Here is a 24774-nt window from a genome sequence, read left to right as displayed (position 1 = left end):
ATAAACACTGACACATTTTTACAATGTAAACAACAGTATAAAAAGTGATTTAAAGTGCTTACAGTGCATTGACTGAGGTAATAGAGACTAACTGGCATGGCTGATCAGACGAATTGCCTAGGGAAAGAAACGTTTAAGATGGTGTTATGTTTTTGCTCTAACACCCCGTGGCACTTTCTGGAAGGGAGCTTTTGGACGAGCCAGTTTGCAGGGCGGGTAGTGTCTACAATAATATTTTCTGTCCACATCTTTGTCCTAGACTCATACAAGTCCTGCAGTGATGGTAGACTGCAGCCATTTCTGCTGTCATGAAAGTTTACTGCAGTTTTCATGTATTGTGACAGGATGCTGCACCTAACCAGACAGTAATGACCGTCATGAGGAGGCTCTCTACGATGGCAGTGTAGAATTGCAGTGTCAATGCAGGCACCTTCACCACGTTTTAAATATTTCAAGGTGTATTTGAAGAGCAGTGCCTTGCAGGGGCATGAAACTAAGCTGGAATCTGAGATTAGTCTGGGTAGCTCCCTCTCCCTCAATTAGCATTAACATCTTCCTAATTGACGGATTTGTTCCAAATGTAAACAGTAAATTAATTTCATAAACATTCCAAAAGGGGCAGCACAATGACATCTATCTTCAAAATTATCAACAAATCAAATTATCAATCTCCAGCTCAATGTGGTTTTATGTTAGAGCTGGCCTAACAGAGCCAACACTAGAAATAACTTTGACTTGAAGGTTCAAGATTAAAGATGGTTTCATGCCATTTCCTGTACACAGGCGTAAAGGAGAACAAAATAATTGTTATTCCAGATTCGATGTAACATGAAGAAAAATACAAAGATAAAGAACACAACAATAATACCAAAACACATACAATAAATATAAATACATAAGATAGCTTATGAGCATAGATTGAATATATTTTCATAAAGTGATGTCAGGCTGAACACAAGGTGACCGACAGGGAATAATAAAGTAGTGGTGGAGTGTGGATGGAGGTATTGATCAGACTTACTGCATGGGGAAAGTAAATATTTTTGAGTCTGGTGGTCCTGGTGTGGATGTTATGTAGCCTCCTCCCTGATGGAAGTGGGACAAACGGTCCATGACCAGGGTTTGTGGGATCCTTTCTGACGTTACACGCCTTTCTCCGGCACCATTCTGTATAAATGCTCCTTGACAGCGGGTAGGTTGGAGCCAGTGATGCATTGGGAAGTTTTGACTATCAGCTGTAGTGGCATCCTGCCCACCACAGTGCAGTTTCTGTACCGAGCAGTAAAACAGCTTGCCAGGATGCTCTCTGCTGCGCATCTGTAGAATGACATGAGTACAGATGTACAAAATCCAACTCTCTTCAGCCTCCTCAAAAAACAGGGGCGTTGGTGAGCGTTCTTTACTGTGTAGAATGTGTTCTGGGACCATGAGAGTTTGTGAGAGATGTGCACTGCCGTGAGTTTGAAAGTGTTTGCGATTTCCATTGCCGTACCGCCAATGTAAAGGGAGGTGTGAGTGGTTTGAGTTTTCCTGAAGTTGATAACCATTTCCTTCATCTTGTTGAGATTAAGGGAAATGTTGTTTGCTAGAATAACTTATAAAAGTAGAAATTAACCGAACACAACTCGAAAGCTTTCTATTTTGTGGCAGCTCTTCAAGAATTGGGCCCAGATGTTCCAAGACTATTAATTCCAGTAAAACTCTCAACACTACAAAAATTTTGAAGAAAAACATTGACAAATTGCTTCACATATTACACAACCTCAGTTGCTTTTGAAGAAGATTAATGCTTCTAGAAATTTATCTTTATACAGTACTAAACTATGGCGTGACCCGTCGGGGCACCCTTTGAGAGAAGGGTAGTGCAGTCTGATGTGACCAGAATGAACATTAAATTTTCCTGAATGCTATTGGTATCACTTTGCTTTGGAAACTGAAGTAGAAAACCTCAGTTTATTAAAGAAGAACGACGCATAACAAAGCAAATATAGCTGCTCCTCCTTTAACGAAGGACACTTTTGATGGCATTATTTCTGGTTTATCTGCCACCCTTGTGCCTCTCATTGTCATTCCAGAGACATGCAGCCCTTTCATCCCCCACCTCTTCATCTCTTCTGCTATTTGTTCTTTGTCTCTGACCCTGGAGACGTGCATGCCTCTCCTCCTCTGCCCCTTCTTCTCTCATCTTTTTTGTCCTGACTCTTTGATCCTGGAGTCGTGCAGCCCTGGCCTCATCCAGTTCTTGTTCTCTCCCTCTCCTTGCCACTTCCCGACGACATTTGGCGTCATCTCTTGACCATAATGTCCCCCTTCCCTTTCCACACGGCATAATTAGGCTGACCATTTTTTTTTTATCCGAATGCTGGATAGAAGATGCGAAGCAGTAACACCAAAGGATGCTGATTGTTCTTGATGATGTGGTTGGCCCTCTCCTAAATGGATGTTGTATAGTCACCGCTGTCCTTTGACAGCAGCAAAGGGTTTTATGGGTGTCTCGAAGTACGTCATTACAATAAAATTTAATTATCTCTTATTGATGGGTGGCAGTTTGATCTGTCCCAATCTTGCACATGCTGATGGTGATTAGCAGAATGTGTCCCCTCGAAATAGAGCTGCCCTGCCCTTTTACTCCGGTAGGTGTCGCTGCTGAGGCTGGCCGTGTGCATGCGTCGGGCTGTCGCGTCCTGATTTCCATGATGACGGATCGGCTCTCGGGTTAAAAGGGAGCCTGTTGATTTTGGGGAATGAGCAATTTTATACGAATATATAACACTGAACTTTGCCTGCATTTTGTAAGTTAGCGCATTTTAATTCGACTTAGCCAAAAAAAAGTGCTGTTGTAATGCACCATTGGCACTAATTGGAGGTCACAAACAGACAAACAGACATACAGAACATGAGAGTTTTAGTAGTATGTAGATATCATGCAGGCATCTGTGACGACATGGTAAAAGCTGACTATCAAATAGATTATAAAACCTTGGATCAGTACCTTTCCAACACCTCCATCTTGCGGGGCTCCTCCTACGATCTCCAAAGAACTGGGTTGTGTGAAGTGGCCTGTAGCCACTGAGTATCCTAGTTGAAGAAAGAAGAGCATGAGAAATGTGCAGTCCAGCTGATTCAAGCTACCATGGCCCATTGTTTCAGAGACCTCCATACCATTTTGTCAGAGTTAACAGCAACTCAGGAAATGCATTGCAAAAAATTCACTGTGCAGGAGAAATGGGATTAGCACAACTCAGAACATACGTGCAGAAGAGTTCAACATAGGCCAAAGGCCTATTTCTATCACTTTATGACTAACATAAGAAATTAAGAAAATACAAGCAGCACCTCAAGCCTGCCCTGCCATTCACTAGATTATTTCAGATTTTACTAACACCCTGTGCAAAGGTTCTTTAGAAGGGTGTTGGCCCAAAACATTGACTGTTTATTCATTTCCATAGATGCTGTCTGACCAGCTGAGTTTCTCCAGACTTTTGGGTGTTGCTTTCAAACAAAACCTCCCTCTTTCTAAACTCATGTCCTTTGCTTCCCTCACTCCTTGCCGTACCCGCCCACTATCCTTTCACAATTCGTGCACAAGAACACCTGGATACATCTGTGCTTCACTCATTCGTCATCTCTTTCCACATAATCTACCTCCTAATTCCTTTTACCAAAGTGCATGGTTTTCCCTTTTGCTACTTTAAACTCAAGATTTCACCCACTCATTGAATGTCTCTTTGCATTTTCAGCGTCCTCATCACAACATGCCTTTCCTCTTATCTTCATGACATTGGTAAACCTGGATACCTTGTATTCTGCCCCTTGACTCTGGGAGGACTGTAGTATATATCAAACAAACCACCTAATATTTTTTCCAACTTCAATGCTCTAAAGATCCTGTAAAGATATCTTTCCTCATGACTGCAGTAATGGCTTCCTTCTTCATATTCCACCCCCTTTCTTACCTAAAGCGTCTATAATCCAGAATGCTGAGGTGGCAGCCCTGCCCTTTTTCGAATCATGTCTCACTGATTGCAACAATAACATACTCCCATGTATGATCAACACTCCAAGTTCATCTACTTCACCAGTCAAGTTCCTTGCATTAAAATGCATGCAGTTTAGCCTTCCAATCCTCCCACATGCTTTATCACGCCGATGTCTGCTCAGCCTACTGGGCTGACATAGATTTTCTTCCATATTTGACTAAACTTTGCCCACCATAGGTCCTATTGGCTGCAAAATTAGTTTTAAACCTCTCCTACCACAAAAGCAAATTTTCTGGCAAGAATATTGAATGATTTTTGGTTCAGATATAATTAATTTCATGGAACAAAAGTTATTTGAAAAAGATAAATGGAAGTTTAATCTGAACTTGGAAAAGCGGGAATTCAAAGGAACTTGATGGGGGTCTTTGTTAGGGAGAGGTACTGCCTAATCAATTTGATGGGACTTTTGAAGGTAATAAAATTTACTGAATAGGAGAGTGGCTGATATCGTCCTCCTAGACTTCACTCTTTGATAAAATGTTCAAAACCGTTAAGAGGGCAGGGAATCTAAACTACATTCACTGGCCACTTTATTAGATACACCCTTTCATTAATGCAACTATCTAATCAGGCAACCATGTGGCAGCAACTCAAAAAAGTATACAGACGTGGTCAAGAGGTTCACTTGTTGTTCAGGCCAACATCAGAATGCGGAAGAAAGTGATTTAAGTGATGTTGACTGTGAAATGATTGTTGGTGCCAAGCAGGGATGGTTTGAGTATCTTGGAACTGCTCATCCCCTGGGATATTCATGCACAACCGTCTCTAAAGTTTACAGAGAATGGTGCAAAAAACCAACAAGAAACAATCAGTGAGCAGCAGTTATGTCGGCAAAAATTCCTCGTTAAAGAGAGAGATGTCAGAGAAGAATGGCCCAACTGGTTCAGGCTGACAGGAAGGCAACTCAAATAACCACGCCTTACAACAGCGGTGTGTGCAGAAGTGCACCGTTGAATGCATGTCGAACCGTGAAGCAGATGGGCTACAGCAGCAGCAGACCACAAACATACACTCAGTGGCCACTTTATGAGGTACAGAAGGGAACAATTTCATTAAGAATATAGGAAATATAATTACTGGGTTTGCAGATGACACAAACCTCCAAGTGGACCACAACCTTGGAGGCTTGTGCGCCTCAATTACCTGGAAAGCTATATTGGTTGGAGTCAAGGCTTTCAGCTTTGGCTCTTAGTAGGGTCACACAAGCCAAACAGGTCAAAGGGTAGAGACCAGACTAAGAGTGGTCCACCGATCCTCCAGGTTCAGGATTCAGCTCAGGGCCAACAGCCTTGACTGGTAAAACAAAACTGTTATGGACACAGCAATGAAGAACCCTTCTATATCTGAGTGTGACAGTATTCCTGAGTCTCCACTCGGGACTTGCATGACTGACAGTCATGAAAACTGAGGAAGCTACTGACATGATGAAGGAAGCCCTGAACACCACCTGAGATAGAGGACTTTCTTTGCTGCCCTAAACACCAGCAACGTAATGGGCAGTAAGTAAGAAAGATGGCACAAAATCAACAGTGTTGAGGATAGTCATAAGATACAGAATGATACCGATCATTTTCTAAGGCCAGCCAAGCAATAGCAGAAAAGATTTAATCCTGATGTGCAAGGTGATGCACTCTTGGATAACTAATAAGAGTAGGATATACTCTGTGAATGGCAGAGATCAAGACAGCATTAAGAAACAGAGGAACCTCAGTTTACAAGTCCAAAGTTCCTTGAAGACAGCAGAACAGGAAGATGAGATAGCGAAGAAAGCACAACAGATACTTAGCAACACACACAAGATGCTGGAGGAACTCAGCAGGTCAGGCAGCATCTATGGACAAGAGTAAACAGTCGATGTTTTGGACCGAAACCCTTCTTCATGACTTCAAACACTTGCTTCCAATAGCTAGAGCCCTTAAAAGAAGCGAAGAAGTACATCACAGAACTGGGGTGTTGTGTACACAATAAAAAGGATATGATTTGATGCAGAGGAAAAGCTGGGCTTTAATTCCTTGCAGAGCAGTAAGATGAGGAGGTACTTGATGGAGGTCAACAAAATTATGTGGGGCATAGGAGGGAAGTTTTCCCTTCTGTGGGATTATCTAAAACTAGAGGGAACTGGTTTTGGGTAAAGGCTGAGAGGTTTAGAAGAGATCTGAGGAAGAGTTTCTTTCTAATCATAAACCAGAGAAAATCTGCAGATGTTGGAAATCCAAGCAACACACACAAAATGCTGGAGGAACTCAACAGGCCAGGCAAATAAATTTATTTATTTATTGACACACAGCACGGAGTAGGCTCTTCCAGCCCTCTGAGCCGTGCCATCCAGCAATCCCTCAGATTTAACCCTCGCTTAATCACAGGACAATTTACAATGACCAATTAAACTACCAACTTGACTGTGGGAGGAAACCGGAGCACCCAGAGGAAATCCACGGATTCACAGGGAGAACGTACGAATTCCTTACAGGCAGCAGGAAGATTGAACCAGGGTTACCTGTACTGCAAAAGCGTTGTGCTAACCACTACACCACAGTGCCGTTATACTGTCATTCTAATGCCAGAGCTGCTTTGCAACATTTCGACACCAGCACTCCATGTTTATCAAGAACAAAAGCAACACTTCATCAAATGAAAAGTTTCCAAGGATAACATGGCTCTACAGCAGCAGGTGGTGACCTTTACTAGAGGCTACATTGAACAGAGGCTGTGGCCTGGCTTCATGTCTGTGAACTCACTTCCGTAAAACTTCAGTTCTGAATGCTGTTTGCTTACTCCTATTATTTGTATGATTTGTTTTTTTTCTCTGCACATTGGGTGTTTGATGTCTTTTTTTTAAAAATGGGTTCTACTAGGGTTCTTTGTTTTGTGGCTGCCTGTAAGGAAACAAATCTCAAGGTTGTTTAACGTATACATACTTTAATAATAGATGCACTTTGAATTTTGCAAGGCTTTCTTTACTTACCCAGGTAACGGTAGTGGCTGGACCCAAAACCTGTATCCTCAAAATGATAATTTTTGCCATCTTTCAAACTGTAAACTTTCACTGTACCAGTCCAGTAGTATGATCCAGGTGCTCCCATTACAACAAGGTCCTACAAAATAAAATGGATGTTAACCCATTTGAGTGAAGATATCTGTATTCTACTTAATTAATGCTTAATCATGACAAATTAAGACAGCGGTGTGAGTTACCAATTTAGTAGAAATTATCCAAACCATCATACATGACTGTGTTACAAATAATTGAGATGTCTGCAACAGTTAAAGTTTATTTTATAAAAAACACATTTAGCTCAAATCCAGTCTCACTTATAACCCCCTCAGAGGAAATCTGAGTTTTCACTGGCTGCAGCTGCTCAGAGTTATTTGGATGTGCAGACATTGGTAGGTGTGGATTAGAATGATATTGCCTGTGAAAAATACATAATTACCTAACAATTCAAGCACTGTAAACAAATTAAACTGGTAATTGGACTCTCTTTCTAGGCTTCAGTTCAGAAAGCTATTTGCTTGCATTTATGTTTACTTGATTTGTTTTTTGTTCCCTGCACACTGGGTGGTCAATTTTCCTTTTTTAATAGGTCCTTTTGGGTTTCTTTTTTGTGGCTGCCTGTAAGGAGACAATCTCAAGGTTGCTTGATGTATACATACTTCGATAACAAATGGACTTTGAACTTTGAAATGGCTGAGTACTTTCGTCACTTCCAGCAATTTAAATTAGCTATTTATAGCTAGAGGACTATTTTTTTTCTGAGATACCCATTCTTAGATTAAAAATAATAAAATAGTTTAAGTATGGATTTCAACATATATTAATGTGCATCTTTAAAAAGGAGGAAAAATTCTATCTTGTTATGTGCTATAAGAAGTTGAGACAAACTTGGGGTGTTTTCTCTGGAGCAGCAGAGGCTGAGTGCGGACCTGATAGAACTGTATAAAGCTATGAGAGGCACACGCAGAAGAGAAAGATGATACCCCTACCCCAGCGTCAAAATATCTTACACTAGAAGGCGTGCACTAAAGGAAAGAGTGGGGAAAGCTCAAAGGAGATGTGTAGAGCAAGCTTTTTTAAAAACACAGAATGGTGCATGCCCGGAATGCATTGCCAGTGCGATGGCAGAGGCAGATATGGCAGAGACACTTCAGATACGTACATCCTCCAACAGGACCACAACCTTGTCGTGGTTTGGAGGCTGGTATGCTTCAATGACCCACAGAACTATGCTGTCTGAGGTCAAGGTTTTAGGCTTTGGCTGTTGGTAGGGTCACCCATCCCAAACAGGTGAAATGGTAGAGGCCAGACCAAGACTGTTCTACTGATCTTCCCGGTTTGGGGGATTCAGCTCAGGGCTAACAACCCTGACTAGTCAAACAAAACTGTTACAGAAACAGCAATGAAAAATCTTTCTACATCTGTGTGCAGTACTCTCGAGTCTCCACCCAGGACTTGCGTGACTGACAGTAGTGAAAACCAAGAGGAAGCTACTGACACAATGAAGAAAGCTATGAACGCTACCAGAGATGGAGGACCTTCATTGCTGCCCTAAACGCCAGTGGCGTAATGGGCAAACAAAGACGACAGGTATATGAGTATGCAGATAATGAATGGATATTCAGGCAGAAGGGATCAGGTCTTATTTGGCACAACGTCATGGGTTGAAGAGCCTTTTACCACGTGCCTGTTCTTCATTCTCCGTTCTAATTACCCAAGGCAGGTTCAATTCCAATTGAAAAGCAACTATAAAGATGTTTTGAAAGTTTACATAGAAGGTAGCTTACTAACAAATACATTGGGAAAATAACAAGAGATAAATGTAAGCAGCTGTTTGTAAACCTCTGCCTACATCTGCCCTTTGGCTGCTTTCAACAAACCTTTTGTAAACTTGTATAACTGAGGATGCTGTGTGTGAAATCATTAAGAACAGTACAGCATGCCAGCAATTCAAGCCTGGTTCTGTTTATTATCATTTTCCTGCAGGTAAAGAGTGCCATAACTAGGATTGATTTCCAGTGTGAACTTCAGCAGGAAGCAGATGTTGAAGAGTTTTTAATCTCAGAAAAGGTTTCTGCCCTTCCGATGGGTTCTGAAGTGGCACACCTGCATTAATAATATTTTCTTTTAACTCAGTAAAAGAGCAGCAGCATCCTCAGTGAAAGAAAAAACATTCAGAGGGTCTCTAATGCCGCTAATAAAACAACGGATGACAAGGTGACGAAAGCGATATTTGCAGAGATAACAAAAGCTTAAAACATAAAAGGAAGATAAACTGTGTCATTTGCAAAGAAACTGTCAGCACAAAACAGTTGAACAAACAAAGTCTCTACAGCAATTGTTCTTACAAACAAAAGGAACAGGGAACCATGTTTTGCTTCTCCTTTTCCTCACTATTCAATTCCTAATTTGTAGCTGCACAGTTTAGTGCAAAACAGTTGAACTGTAACAATTGGTACAATTTTGAAATTCTCCCTGCAATCACAACCCCACTTATAAGAAAGCAAAGCAGGACATGCTTGTTGAAAAGAATTTCTAGAAAGGAAATAAAGGAAAGAACTTACTCAATTAGCACCTTGTGCTTCAATAGCTTCGTAACTCAATGGAATTTCAGAATCATTGATCACCTTGACTCATATTTTAACGCCAGAATCAGAATCAGGTTTAATATCATTGACATATTTCGTAAAATTTGCTGTTATGTGGCAGCAGCATATTGTAATGCATAGTAATATAGAACCATAGAACCATAGAAAAACTACAGCACAGAAACAGGCCTTTTGGCCCTTCTTGGCTGTGCCGAACCATTTTCTGCCTAGTCCCACTGACCTGCACACGGACCATATCCCTCCATACACCTCCCACCCATGTATCTGTCCAATTTATTCTTAAATGTTAAAAAAGAACCCACATTTACCACCTCGTCTGGCAGCTCATTCCATACTCCCACCACTCTCTGTGTGAAGAAGCCCCCCCTAATGTTCCTTTTAAACTTTTCCCCCCTCACTCTTAACCCAGGTCCTCTGGTTTTTTTCTCCCCTTGCCTCAGTGGAAAAAGTCTGCTTATCTATACCCATCATAATTTTATATACCTCTATCAAATCTCCCCTCATTCTTCTACGCTCCAGGGAATAAAGTCCCAACCTATTCAACCTTTCTCTGTAACTGAGTTTCTCAAGTCCCGGCAACATCCTTGTAAACCTTCTCTGCACTCTTTCAACCTTATTTATATCCTTCCTGTAACTTGGTGACCAAAACTGAACATAAAACTCCAGATATGGCCTCACCAATGCCTTATACAACCTCATCATAACATTCCAGCTCTTATACTCAATACTTTGATTAATAAAGGCCAATGTACCAAAACCTCTCTTTACGACCCTATCTACCTGTGACACCACTTTTAGGGAATTTTGTATCTGTATTCCCAGATCCCTCTGTTCTACTGCACTCCTCAGTGCCTTAATTAACCCTGTATGTTCTACCTTGGTTTGTCCTTCCAACGTGCAATACCTCACACTTGTCTGTATTAAATTCCATCTGCCATTTTTCAGCCCATTTTTCCAGCTGGTCCAAGTCCCTCTGCAGGCTCTGAAAACCTTCCTCACTGTCTACTACACCTCCAATCTTTGTATCATCAGCAAATTTGCTGATCCAATTTACCACGTTATCATCCAGATCATTGATATAGATGACAAATAACAATGGACCCAGCACTGAACCCTGTGGCACACCACTAGTCACAGGCCTTCACTCTGAGAAGCAATTCTCTACTGCCACTCTTTGGCTTCTTCCATTGAGCCAATGTCTAATCCAATTTACCACCTCTCCATGTATACCTAGTGACTGAATTTTCCTAACTAACCTCCCATGCGGGACCTTGTCAAAGGTCTTACTGAAGTCCATGTAGACAATATCCACTGCCTTCCCTTCATCCACTTTCCTGGTAACCTCCTCGAAAAACTCCAATAGATTGGTCAAACATGACCTACCACGCACAAAGCCATGTTGACTCTCCCTAATCAGTCCCTGTCTATCCAAATGCTTGTAGATTCTGTCTCTTAGTACTCCCTCCAATAACTTACCTACTACTGACGTTAAACTTACCAGTCTATAATTTCCGGGATTACTTTTTGATCCTTTTTTAAACAACGGAACAACATGAGCCACTCTCTAATCCTCCGGCACCTCACCTGTAGACAGCAACATTTTAAATATTTCTGCCAGGGCCCCCGCAATTTCAACACTAGTCTCCTTCAAAGTCCAAGGGAACACCCTGTCAGGTCCCGGGGATTTATCCACTTTAATTTTCCTCAAGACAGCAAGCACCTCCTCCTTATCAATCTGTACAGTTTCGATGATCTCACTACTAGTTTCCCTTAATTCCGTAGACTTCATGCCAGTTTCCTTAGTAAATACAGACGCAAAAACCTATTTAAGATCTCCCCCATTTCCTTTGGTTCCGCACATAGCCGACCACTCTGATCTTCAAGAAGACCAATTTTATCCCTTACAATCCTTTTGCTCTTAATATACCTGTAAAAGCTCTTTGGATTATCCTTCACTTTGACTGCGAAGGCAACCTCATGTCTTCTTTTAGCCCTCCTGATTTCTTTCTTAAGTATTTTCTTGCTCTTCTTATACTCCTAAAGCACCTTATTTACTCCCTGTTTCCTATACATGTCATACAACTCCCTCTTCTTCTTTATCAGAGTTGCAATATCCCTTGAGAACCAAGGTTCCTTATTCCTATTCACTTTGCCTTTAATCCTGACAGGAACATACAAACTCTGCACTCTCAAAATTTCTCCTTTGAAGGCTTCCCACCTACCGATCACATCTTTGCCAGAGAACAACCTGTCCCAATCCATGCTTTTTAGATCCTTTCTCATTTCTTCAAATTTGGCCTTCTTCCAGTTCAGAACCTCAACCCTAGGACCAGATCTATCCTTGTCCATGATCAAGTTGAAACTAATGGTGTTATGATCACTGGAACCAAAGTGCTTCCCTACACAGACTCCCGTCACTTGTCCTAACTCATTTCCTAACAGGAGATCCAATATTGCATCCCCTCTAGTTGGTCCCTCTATATATTGATTTAGAAAACTTTCCTGAACACATTTTACAAACTCTAAACCATCTAGACCCTTAACAGTATGGGAGCCCCAATCAATATATGGAAAATTAAAATTCCCTACCACCACAACTTTATGTTTCCTGCAGTTGCCTGCTATCTCTCTGCAGATTTGCTCTTCCAAGTCTCGTTGACTATTGGGTGGTCTGTAATACAATCCCACTAATGTGGCCATACCTTTCCTGTTTCTCAGCTCCACCCATAAGGACTCAGTAGACAAGCCCGCTAATCTGCCCTGCCTTAGCACTGCTGTAATATTTTCCCTAACAAGCAATGCTACTCCCCCACCTTTCATTCCTCTGCCTCGATCACATCTGAAACATCGGAACCCTGGAATATTAAGCTGCCAGTCCTGCCCGTCCTGTAGCCAAGTTTCACTAATTGCTATAATGTCACAATTCCACGTGTCAATTCTATATTAAAAAGTTAACTAATTTGTGCAAAACAAGTAGAAGTATTGCTCATCAGTTCAATATCCATTCCAAAATCTGATATCAGAGGGGAAGAAGCAACACAGTAAAAAATGCTGGTGAACGCAGCAGGCCAGGCAGCATCTATAGGAAGAGGTACAGTCGACGTTTCGGGCCCAGAGCCTTCGACAAAGTCTTCCCAAGGAAAATTAGCCTGCGTTTGTCAGAATTAAATTCCACCTACCATTGCTCTGCCTGTCTTCCCAACAGATCAATATTGTACTATAGCCTATGACTACCAACAATACCACTGGTGTTCCTGCAAACTGATGAACCGTTCCTCCTAGATTCAGCTCCATTCTTTAACATACACCCAGTGGCCACTTTATTAGGTACACAACTGGAACCTGGTACCGTCTTCTGCTGCTGTAGCCCATCTACTTCAAGGTTTAACATGTTGTGCATTCAGAGGTGCTCTCCTGCACACCACTGTTGTAAGGCGTGGTTATTTAAGTCTCCTTCCTGTAACCTTGAACCAGTCTCGCCACTCTCCTGTGACTTCTCCCATTAACATGGAATTTTTGCCCACAGATCTGCAGCTCGCTGATTGTTATTTTCTTGTTTCTCGCACCATTCTCTGTAAACTCTAGAGACTGTTGTGCTGAAAAATTGCAGGAGATCAACAGCTTTTAAGATACCCCGTCTGGTAGTAACAATCATTCCATGCTCAAAGTCACTTAGATCACATTTGTCACCCATTCCCATGTTTGATCTGAACAACAACTGAACCTCCTGAGCACGTTTGTATGCTTTTATGCACAGAGCTGCTGCCACATGATTGGCTGATTAGATTTGCATTAACAAGGTGTTCAGGTGTACCTCATAAAGTGGCCATGGACGCATACCTCCTCCACTCCTTACGTGTCCATTATTACTCTTAAATACACTATGGGATCTGCTTCCACCACCACCCCTGGCAGCGTGTGTTTCAGACACCTAACACTCTGTATAAACAGCTTACCCTGCTCATCGCTTTTTAACTTTCCCTCTCTCACCTTAAAGCTATGTCCTGTAGTATTTGACATTTCTAACAGAGGTACAGATTCTGTCTACTTCTGGATCTAAAAATTGTGCTTTCACCGCAGAACTAGTTTGAGAACCCAAAGAATTTTATGAAACATATACAGTGTATTCTGGTTAACTGGAACTCATAAGGACCAGTACATTTTGGACCAATTAAGCGGTTGCCCCAATTATCCAAGGTTCCCTGGAAATAGTTAAGAAGGTCTAAAAACAGAAACTGAGTAACAAACTATTTAAATGAAATAAAGAACAAATTAGAACACTACCAATAGTACTACAGTACTATAAAAAACAGTATTAGCTCCTAATAGTTATCGACAGAGAAATTCATCCATTGTATGTAATGAATAAAATCAGCAGAGACACTTAGTATAGATAATGGACTGCCTTCCTCTAACACGAGGAATTCTGCAGATGCTGGAAATTTAAGCAACACACATCAAAGTTGCTGGTGAACGCAGCAGGCCAGGCAGCATCTCCAGGAAGAGGTACTGTCGACATTTCAGGCGAAGTCCTGACGAAGGGTCTCGGCCCCAGACGTCGACTGTACCTCTTCCTAGAGATGCTGCCTGGCCTGCTGCGTTCACCAGCAACTTTGATGTGGATTGCCTTCCTATAATGCTACCCATGATTGCATCCTCCAAATCTTCATTTTCATTGTAAAATCCAAGATGATTATTGACACCTTCAAATTCTTTGTAGTCCCAAACTTGTTGAAGTAGTGAAATCGTTTCATTTTCACTCTTGACCATTTCTGGCATCTCAAGCCAGAATGCCTAAAACCACAGTGAACAAGACAGTTCAGATTTGTCTTACTGCTTATTTCTTGCTAACTATCACTGACAAAAAAACTCTGCTTGCTATTTATAGACTGTTCCCCCTAGACTGTGCAGTGTCTAATGGTCACACAAGTTCGCGCAACTGACGCTAGTTAGAACCAATTAAGTGGCCTAGTGTCCCAAATAAATGACGAGAATCCTGGCAATATCTTTCTTTGCTGAAAGTAATAGTAGTGATAGACGAGTGTTTTTATGATTATAAATCTGTAACAAGCAATGTCCCATAGGAATCAATGCTGACACCTTAGTAGTTTTCGATATACATAAAATAGCTTGAATGAGAATGCAGGAGGCATGTATAATTGTTAAGGCACGGATAGCGAAGGTGTTTTCATTCTTCAAGAGTTGTACTAAATGATCGGTTGCCCCTATTAGCCAATGGTCCAATTAACCAGAATCCACTGTATTTACAAATATTTACAGGATCATTGTGGAATGTACTGAAACTCCATCCAAGGTACGAAGGACCATTGGCTAAACAAATCTAATCTATTTCCATAAAACAGGAAGATGGGCGACCTACTTCAGCAAAGTGGCCTGCTATCCCAGCTTGGCAGGAACCATGTTCTTCTCCATATTTCTTCTTATATTCTGCAGAAAAAACATTATGATTAGTTACTGAACACTTGCTACGAAGATGCTGTCAATGTTCTAAAAACTAATGTTCTATGGTGCTTCATGACACCAAAGAAAATCATATGGATATTTGTGTATTGTGCGCAATGCAATATATTGCCCAAATCACTCAGGTCCCACACACTGTAAAAACTAAAATTCTGGCCAATTCTACAAAAATCAACAGCATTTGAGGTAACCAAGAAAGTTCATGAAGAGAGAGCAGAAGATAATGTTTATATGGATTTAGAAGGACATCGTAAAGACTTTTGACATGCACACTAGGCTGGTCCAGTAGGTTAAGGCTCAAGAGATGCAGGACGCATTTGCAAATTGGATCTAAAATTTACTTCGGAATATGAGGCAGGGGGTAGTGATAGACGAGTGTTTTTATGATTATAAATCTGTAACAAGCAATGTACCATAGGAATCAATGCTGACACCTTAGTAGTTTTTGATATACATAAAATAGCTTGAATGAGAATGCAGGAGGCATGTATAATTGTTAAAGCACGGATAGCGAAGGTGTTTACTCAAGGCTATAATGGGACTTAGATCAACTGGGACATTTGGTGGAATTGTGGAACTTTCTGCCCGTTACACCACTGGTGATTGGACAGCTATGAAGCCCTCCATCTCTGATATTGTTAGCCCTGAGCTGAGCCCCTGAGCCTGGAGGACCAGTGGTCCACTCTTAGTCTGGCCTCTACCCTTTGACCTGTTTGGTATGGGTGACCCTACAAAAGCCAAAGCATAAAGCCCTGACTCCAGCCAGCATAGCTCTCCAGTCATTGAGGCATACAAGCTTCTATGTCATAACAAGTTTGTGGTCCTCTTGGAGGTTTGTGTCATCTGCAAACCTAATAATTATATTTTCTATATCCTTAACTAAATTGTTACCTCTTGTACCTAATAAAGTGGCCACTGAGTGTATGTTCATGGTCTTCTGCTGTTGTCACCCATCCACTTCAAGGTTCAATGTGTTGTGCATTCAGAGATGCTCTTCTGCACACCACTGTTGTAGGACGTGGTTATTTGAGTCACCTTCCTGTCAAGTTTGAATCAGTCTAGCTATTCTCCTCTGACTCCTCCCATTAGCAAGGCATTTTCTCCCACAGACTGCTCACTGGATGTGCTTTCGTTTTTTTTACACCATTCTCTGTAAACTTTAGAGACTGGTGTACGTGAAAATCTCAGGAGATCTGTAGTTTCTCAGATACTCAAACCACCCTGTCTGGCATCAACAATCATTCCACAGTCATAGCCACTTCATTTCTTCCCCAGTCTGATGTCTGGTCTGAGCCAAAGCACACGGCTCTGACTTCAGACATCATAGCTCTCCAGGTCATTGAGGCACACAAGCCTCAAAACCCTACAGCAAGGTTGTGGTCCTCTTGTAGAGGAATTGTGTAAAATAACATTTAATCCAGACAACTCTGAACTAATAATTGGAAAGTCAGCTTCTGGTAGTATATGCACAGTTATCTTAGGAGCAGAAATGTTAGGAGCATTAATGTACAGAAGGCCCTTGGGGTGCAAGGTTCTCTGAAAGTGGTGACACATGTGAAAAGGGTATTGAAGAAGATACTTGGTTTGCTGAGGCATAAAGTGTAAGATTTGGTACATCATGTTGTAGTTGTAAACACTGATCAGGTTGCACTTGGGTATTGTGTACAGGATTGGTTGCCACACTGCAAGGATGTGGGTCGCCATGGTAACGTAGCAGTTAGAGCGACACTATTACAACTTGCGGCATCAGAGTTCAGTTGTAGTGATGCCTGTAAGAAGTTTGTACGCCCTTCGCGCGCATTTCCTTCAGGTGCCTCCATTTCCTCCTACAGTCCAAAGACGTACTAGCTCACAGGTTAATCGGTCATTGTAAACTGTCCTGTGATTAGGCAAGAGTTAAATAGGTGGGTTGTTGGGCAGTACGGCTCATTGGTCCACAAGGGCCTGTTCCACACTGTATCTCCAAATTAATAAATAATAAAATGTGGCAGCTATGGGGAGAGGGCAGAAGGATTTAGCAGCACAATGCCTGGAAAGGAGGGTTGTTGTTATAAGGAATGATTCGATAGACAGGGTTTATTCTCACAGGAACATAGGAGACTGAAGTTTATGAAATCATGAGCCATACAGAGAGGATAGGGAGTCAAGAATCTTTTTCTCAGGGCAAAACAATCCCCAACTAGAGCACCCATCTTTTCAGTGAGAGGGGATAAACTGAAAGGAGTAAGTTTTTCTACACAGGGTGGCGGTTAGCTGGAATGAGCTGTCAGAGGCAGTGGTCTAGGCAAATACAATTACAGCACCCAATTTGTATTTGGATGGCTACTTGGATAGGAAAAGTGCAGAGGATTAGGTGCCTGATGCAGGTGAATGGGATTAGTATCATGGTCGGATGAGGTGGCTGAAAGGTCCCATTGCTGTGTGGCATAATTCAGTGATCCTTTTGCACCCCCAGTTTCTGACATTGGAAGGTTTGTGTAAGTGCATCAGCTGTGAAATTCACCAGCAAAATAAACTTTCAACCTATTAACTTTCAGCTGGGTAGACCAGACAGAGACAGACAGAAACAGAATCTTAATCTCAGCTGCTGTCTTTGAGAACTTAAATGTTTCCCCTTCAACACACTTGCTGGGTCTTTCTGTCTCTTCTCACATCCAAAAGGCATGCAAGCAGATAAATCGGTGACCATAAATTTTGACAGGAGATCAAAAGGCGAAGGAGAGTAACTTACCAGGCCACAGTGGAATATGATAAAGGGGAAATGGGACTCGTGAGGTTACGCACATGAGCTAGATGGTGCAGAGGGCCACATTCTATGTAATGATAAGATTATTACCCTATGTAGAGTTACACCCATCATCTATTATGGAAGATAGATGCTTAGCACAGGAGTGCCCAAATTCTTCTGCATCAAACTAGACTGTATGCAATATTCAGCCACATCTATCTCCAACTGCTGATGTAAATAAATATGGTGTTGTGATTAGCACATTGAGGGAGGAGAAGATGGCGACGTGACGCAGCGCTCGCGGCCTCTGCGGTGAAATATCGTATTTGTTAAATAGGGGCCATGCACAATCCTGATTTGATGGAGACGGATGTGAGAAGCACGGAGGAACATCTGGAGAAACTTCTGAAATGCCTGGTTTGCTGCCGCTGCTACTGTGCAATCGAGAATCTCCCGAGGGGAGGCCCCAAATCCTCGGTTTTGGCTGTTGCTGGCGGCCAGGGATGGGGTCGAAGCGCTCGGCAGAGATGGTGCTCAATGTTGGAGGGCTGGTCGGAGGCTCAAAGTTTTCGGACGGACTGAGAGTCGGATTGTGGTTGGGTGCTTCCAGGATGCTGCATCCGCAAGTTTGCAGCGCTGTAAGTTCATGGCAGGGAAAGTTTTCTTCCTTCTACCGTCTGCGTGAGATGTTGGGACTTTCGAGAGACTTTGAGACTTTTTTTTTACCGTGCCCATGGTCTGTTCTTCTATCAAATTACGGTATTGCTTGCACTGTTGTAACTATATGTTATAATTATGTGGTTTTTGTCAGTTTTTCAGTCTTGGTCTGTCTTGTGTTTCTGTGATATCAAACTGGAGGAACATTGTATCATTTCTTAATGCATGCATTACTAAATGACAATAAAAGAGGACTGTGTGTCCTCATAATCTAATCTAATCTAATATGGTGTTGTGATTAGCATATATCCACCAAAGTTGCAAAATGACAAAGATCCCTGCTTCAAACTTGAGCACATTTACTGGGTGAACGAGTAGTCTTTGGGGTACTACAAGTCTGTGTCTTTATTGATGCTTTGCTGCACACTTGAGTGCTCGGGGATGGGTCACCAATGCTTTTTTTTGCTGGTGGGGAGGGAGTAGATCGTTGCTTTGCTGCTGCTTACACGTGGGAGGGGGGAGCTGGGGGGGCTTTGGGGTTCTAACATTTGGGGGTTCTCATTCTTTGGGGCACTCCTCTGTTTTCATGGATGGTTGCAAAGAAAAAGAATTTCAGGATGTAAATTGTATACATTTCTCTGACATTAAATGTACCTTTGAAACTTTGAAACACTTACATGGAGCGTGCCACAAGAAAGCAGCCTCCATCATCAAGAAACCTGCCATCCAAGCCATGCTCTCTTCTCACCATCAGGCAGGCGGTACAGAAGCCTTAGGGCCTACACTACCAGACTCAGGAATAGTTATTATCCTACAACCCTCAGGCTCCTAAGGAGCATGGATAACTTCAATCATCACTGCTCTGAACTACAAGCTACAGGCTCACTTTCAGGGACTCTTTACAACTCATTATTTTTTTTATTGGCACATTGCACATTGGTTGTTTGTCAGTCTTTGTTTATGTACAGTTTTATTTTATTAAACTCTATCGTAATTCTTGCTTTTTGTAAGTGCCTGCAAAAAAACCAATCTCTAGATGGTATACAGTCCAATGACAATACATTTTCAGTTGACTTTGCTGTCCATAAATTAAAATAGAACAAAAATCTAATATGCTGAATATCAATAATTTGGATGAGGCAACCAAATGTAATAGGTTTCCTGACATGATGGAATGAAGTGGATTTGAGAGTGAGGAGGAAAATGCAATTTAGACTAGTTGAACAACTGGGCAAATGCACAGCAGAAACAGTACAACGTGGAGTCATTTTTTTAAAAAACGAAAACAGAATGGCAAAGTACTGCTTAAGGGCTGTAGACTGGGGAAAAACACAGGATGTACCTGCTTGAATCGGGTCTGACAAGAAAATGGTAAGCTAATCTTCACCCCAAGAGGCTTTGAGTTCAGCAGCAAAATGCCTTGCTACCATTTTTCAGAACTTGGGTGAGATGGCACTTAAAGTATCGCGTGCTGCTTTAATCTCCTTACCAAAGAAAATACACACTTGCCAAAGGGGAAATACTACAAAGGTTCACCAAAATGATTCCCGGGATATTAGGACTGTCTTATGAACAGAGATTGGATCGATTACGCCTATACCCAGGGATCTTTAAAACTTACAAAATTCTGACAGGGCTTGACAGGCCAGGTACTTCCCTTGACTGAGGTTTATGGAACCAGCAATCACAGTCTCAAGATACAGGGCAAAACACTTAAGAGGAGTAATTTCTCAGAAGGTGATGAAACTGTGGAATTCTCCACCACAAAGAACTGTTGAAGCCAGCTTGCTGAATACAGGCAACCCCTGCACAACAGCCATTCCACTTACAGAATTCATATAACACTGCCCAAAAATTTAAGATAGAAAATACAACTTGCTATTAGGAATTTATGTACCTAAATTTCTGTATCTATTTCAGGCAGTACCAATCTTCATCTCCAAATCCTTTTTTGATATCATTGATTCTAAAATTTTTTCATATATATGGCAGAAAAAAATCCTAGATTAAGTAAGAAATATTTACAGAAATCAAAAAGGATGGCGGTTTGACATTGCCAAACTTTAGATTCTATTATTGGGCAATTAATATTCGGTACCTAACATTCTGGACGCAAGATTTGGATGAAATTCAATGTCCACGATGGATGAACCTCGAGTATGAGTCTGTACAGGGGTTCTCATTGGCTTCTATTTTAGGGGCTTAGCTTCCCTTTGCACTTACTAAACTGAATAAACAAACGATTAATCCAATAATTAAACATACAATACGAATATGGTTTCAATTTCGTAAATTTTTTGGATTGAATAAATTTATCCTATCAAGTCCTATTATATCCAATTTTTTTCTTCCAACCACTCAGAACTGATCAAGCTTTTCTTTTATGGAAAATGAAGGGAATAATATGTTTTCGTGATTTATTCATGGATAATTGTCTCATGTCCCTTGAGCAGTTGTCTAATAAATATAATTTGCCTAGATCACATTTTTTCAGATATTTACAGATTAGAAACTTCTTGGAGGTTATTTTACCTACTTTTCCGATATCACATCAAATTGAAATTACAGAAAGTTTTTTAGGTTTAAACCCTTATCAGAATAGTTTAATAGCAATTATTTATGATTTAATTACGAAAATACATTTAGGTATGCCTGATAAAATTAAGAATGAATGGGAAAGAGAACTTCAGGCATCTTTACCCATAGAGAAATGGGAGAAAATTCTCCAACTAGTTAACACTTCAATGTGCGCCAGAAACGCTTTGATACAATTAAAGGTGGTACATAGGGCCCACATGTCTAATATAAGTTAGCTCGTTTTTATGGTCATATAAATCCTGTCTGTGACAGATGTAATTTTGAGGTAGCTTCCTTGATGCATATGTTCTGATCTTGCCCTCTTTTGGAAAAATATTGGAAAGACATTTTTGATATTATTTCGCAAACACGAGGAAATCTGCAGTTGCTGGAATTTCAAGCAACACATATAAAAATTGCTGGTGGAACGCAGCAGGCCAGGCAGCATCTCTAGGAAGAGGTACAGTCAACGCTTCGGGCCGAGACCCTTCATCAGGACTAACTGAAAGAAGAGATAGTAAGAGATCTGAAAGTGGGAAGGGGAGGGAGAGATCCGAAATGTTAGACAGGAGGGGGAAGGGACAGGGCTAAGAGCTGGAAAGTTGATTGGCAAAAGGAATATGACAGGATCATGGTACGGGAGGCCTAGAGAGAAAGAAAGGGGGAGGGGGGAAGCCCAGAAGATGGGCAAGGAGTATAGTGAGAGGGACAGAGGGAGAAAAAGGAGAGAGAGAGAGAGAGAAAAAATAATAAAAAATAAATTAATAATGGATGGGGTACGAAGGGGAGTTGGGGCATTAACAGAATTTAGAGAAGTCAATGTTCATCCCATCAGGTTGGAGGCTACCCAGACAGAATATAAGGTGTTGTTCCTCCAACCTGAGTGTGACTCCATCTTGACAATAGAGGCGGCCATGGACAGACATATCAGAATGGGAATGGGACGTGGAGTTAAAATGTGTGGCCACTGGGAGATCCTGCTTTCTCTGCCGGACAGAGCGTAGGTGTTCAGCGAAATGGTCTCCCAGTCTGCTCCAGGTCTCACCAATATATAGAAGGCTGCATCAGGAGCACCGGACGCAGTATATCACCCCAGCTGACTCACAGGTGAAGTGTTGCCTCACCTGGAAGGACTGTTTGGGACCTTGAATGGTGGTGAGGGAGGAAGTGTAAGGGCATGTGTAGCACTTAGAACCATAGAACCATAGAAACTACAGCACAGAAACAGGCCCTTTGGCCCTTCTTGGCTGTGCCGAACCATTTTCTGCCTAGTCCCACTGACCTGCACACGGACCATATCCCTCCATAAACCTCTCATCCATGTATCTGTCCAATTTATTCTTAAATGTTAAACAAGAACCCGCATTTACTACCTCATCTGGAAGCTCATTCCATACTCCCACCGCTCTCTGTGTGAAGAAGCACCCCCCAATGTTCCCTTTAAACTTTTCCCCCCTCACCCTTAACCCATGTCCTCTGGTTTTTTTCTCCCCTTGCCTCAGTGGAAAAAGCCTGCTTGCATTCACTCTATCTATACCCATCATAATTTTATATACCTCTATCAAATCTCCCCTCATTCTTCTACACTCCAGGGAATAAAGTCCTAACCTATTCAACCTTTCTCTGTAACTGAGTTTCTCAAGTCCCGGCAACATCCTTGTAAACCTTCTCTGCACTCTTTCAACCTTATTTATATCCTTCCTGTAATTTGGTGACCAAAACTGAACACAATACTCCAGGTTCGGCCTCACCAATGCCTTATACAACCTCATCATAACATTCCAGCTCTTATACTCAATACTTCGATTAATAAAGGCCAATGTACCAAAACCTCTCTTTACGACCCTATCTACCTGTGACGCCACTTTTAGGGAATTTTGTATCTGTATTCCCAGATCCCTCTGTTCCACTGCACTCCTCAGTGCCTTACCATTAACCCTGTATGTTCTACATTGCTTTGCCCTTCCAATGTGCAATACCTCACACTTGTTAGTATTAAACTCCATCTGCCATTTTTCAGCCCATTTTTCCAGCTGGTCCAAGTCCCTCTGCAGGCTCTGAAAACTTTCCTCACTGTCTACTACACCTCCAATCTTTGTATCATCAGCAAAATTGCTGATGCAATTTACCACATTATCATCCAGATCATTGATATAGATGACAAATAACAATGGACCCAGCACTGATCCCTGTGGCACACCACTAGTCACAGGCCTCCACTCGGAGAAGTAATTCTCTACCACCACTCTCTGCCTTCTTCCATCGAGCCAATGTCTAATCCAATTTACCACCTCTCCGTGTATACCTAGCGACTGAATTTTCCTAACTAACCTCCCATGCGGGACCTTGTCAAAGGCCTTACTGAAGTCCATGTAGACAATATCCACTGCCTTCCCTTCGTCCACTTTCCTGGTAACCTCCTCGAAAAACTCCAACAGATTGGTCAAACATGACCTACCACGCACAAAGCCATGTTGACTCTCCCTAATAAGCCCCTGTCTATCCAAATGCTTGTAGATTCTGTCTCTTAGTACTCCCTCCAATAACTTACCTACTACTGACGTTAAACTCACCGGCCTATAATTTCCTGGATTACTTTTCGATCCTTTATTAAACAACGGAACAACATGAGCCACTCTCCAATCCTCCGGCACTTCACCCATAGACAGAGACATTTTAAATATTTCTGCCAGGGCCCCCGCAATTTCAACACTAGTCTCCTTCAAGGTCCGAGGGAACACTCTGTCAGGTCCCGGGGATTTATCCACTTTAATTTTCCTCAAGACAGCAAGCACCTCCTCCTTTTATATCTGTACAGTTTCCATGGTCTCACTACTTGATTCCCTCAATTCCATAGATTTCATGCCAGCTTCCTTAGTAAATACAGACGCAAAAAACCTATTTAAGATCTCCCCCATTTCCTTTGGTTCCGCACAAAGCCGACCGCTCTGATTTTCAAGAGGACCAATTTTATCCCTTACAATCCTTTTGCTCTTAATATACTTGTAAAAGCTCTTTGGATTATCCTTCACTTTGACTGCCAAGGCAACCTCATGTCTTCTTTTAGCCCTCCTGATTTCTTTCTTAAGTATTTTCTTGCACTTGTTCTGCTTACAAGGATAAGTGCCGGGAGGGAGATCGGTGGGAAGGTATGGGGGGGACAAATGGACAAGGGAGTCACGTAGGGAGCAATCCCTGCGGAAAGCAGAGAGGGGAGAGGGAAAGAAAGATGTGCTTAGTGGTGGGATCCCATTGGAGGTGGCGGAAGTTACAGAGAATGATATGTTGGACCCAGAAGCTGGTGGAGTGGTAGGTGAGAACAAGGGGAACCCTATTCCTAGTAGGGTGGCAGGAGGATGGGGTGAGAGCAGATGTGCGTGAAATGGGAGAGATGCATTTGAGAGCAAAAATGCCATCCCCTTCTCACAATTCCTCCGTCTCAACCGCATCTGCTCTCAGGATGAGGCTTTTCATTCCAGGACGAAGAAGATGTCCACACAACAGGAATTCTGCAGATGCTGGAAATTCAAGCAACACACATCAAAGTTGCTGGTGAATGCAGCAGGCCAGGCAGCATCTCTAGGAAGAGGTACAGTCGACATTTCAGGCCGAGACCTTTCGTCAGGACTAACTGAAGGAAGAGTGAGTAAGAGATTTGAAAGTTGGAGGGGGAGGGGGAGATCCAAA

General features: G+C 42.0%; 1 protein-coding gene across 1 annotated transcript in view; it reads right to left on the bottom strand.

The window, feature by feature from the left end:
• Window positions 1-24774, bottom strand: part of itga9 (integrin, alpha 9) — a 422554-nt gene that overhangs the window by 334602 nt on the left and 63178 nt on the right. The window contains exons 5-7 of the mRNA XM_072263117.1: window positions 15025-15092; window positions 7006-7135; window positions 2993-3078 (exon numbers count right to left, since the gene is read on the bottom strand). Of these exons, the coding sequence (XP_072119218.1) occupies window positions 2993-3078; window positions 7006-7135; window positions 15025-15092 (284 nt within the window). The remainder of the gene's footprint in view (window positions 1-2992; window positions 3079-7005; window positions 7136-15024; window positions 15093-24774) is intronic.

Source organism: Mobula birostris, chromosome 1 (genome assembly GCF_030028105.1).
Source record: "Mobula birostris isolate sMobBir1 chromosome 1, sMobBir1.hap1, whole genome shotgun sequence".
Lineage (NCBI taxonomy): Eukaryota > Metazoa > Chordata > Chondrichthyes > Myliobatiformes > Myliobatidae > Mobula > Mobula birostris.
Note: the sequence above shows the minus strand (reverse complement) of the source record. Positions and strands in the feature narration are given on the sequence as shown.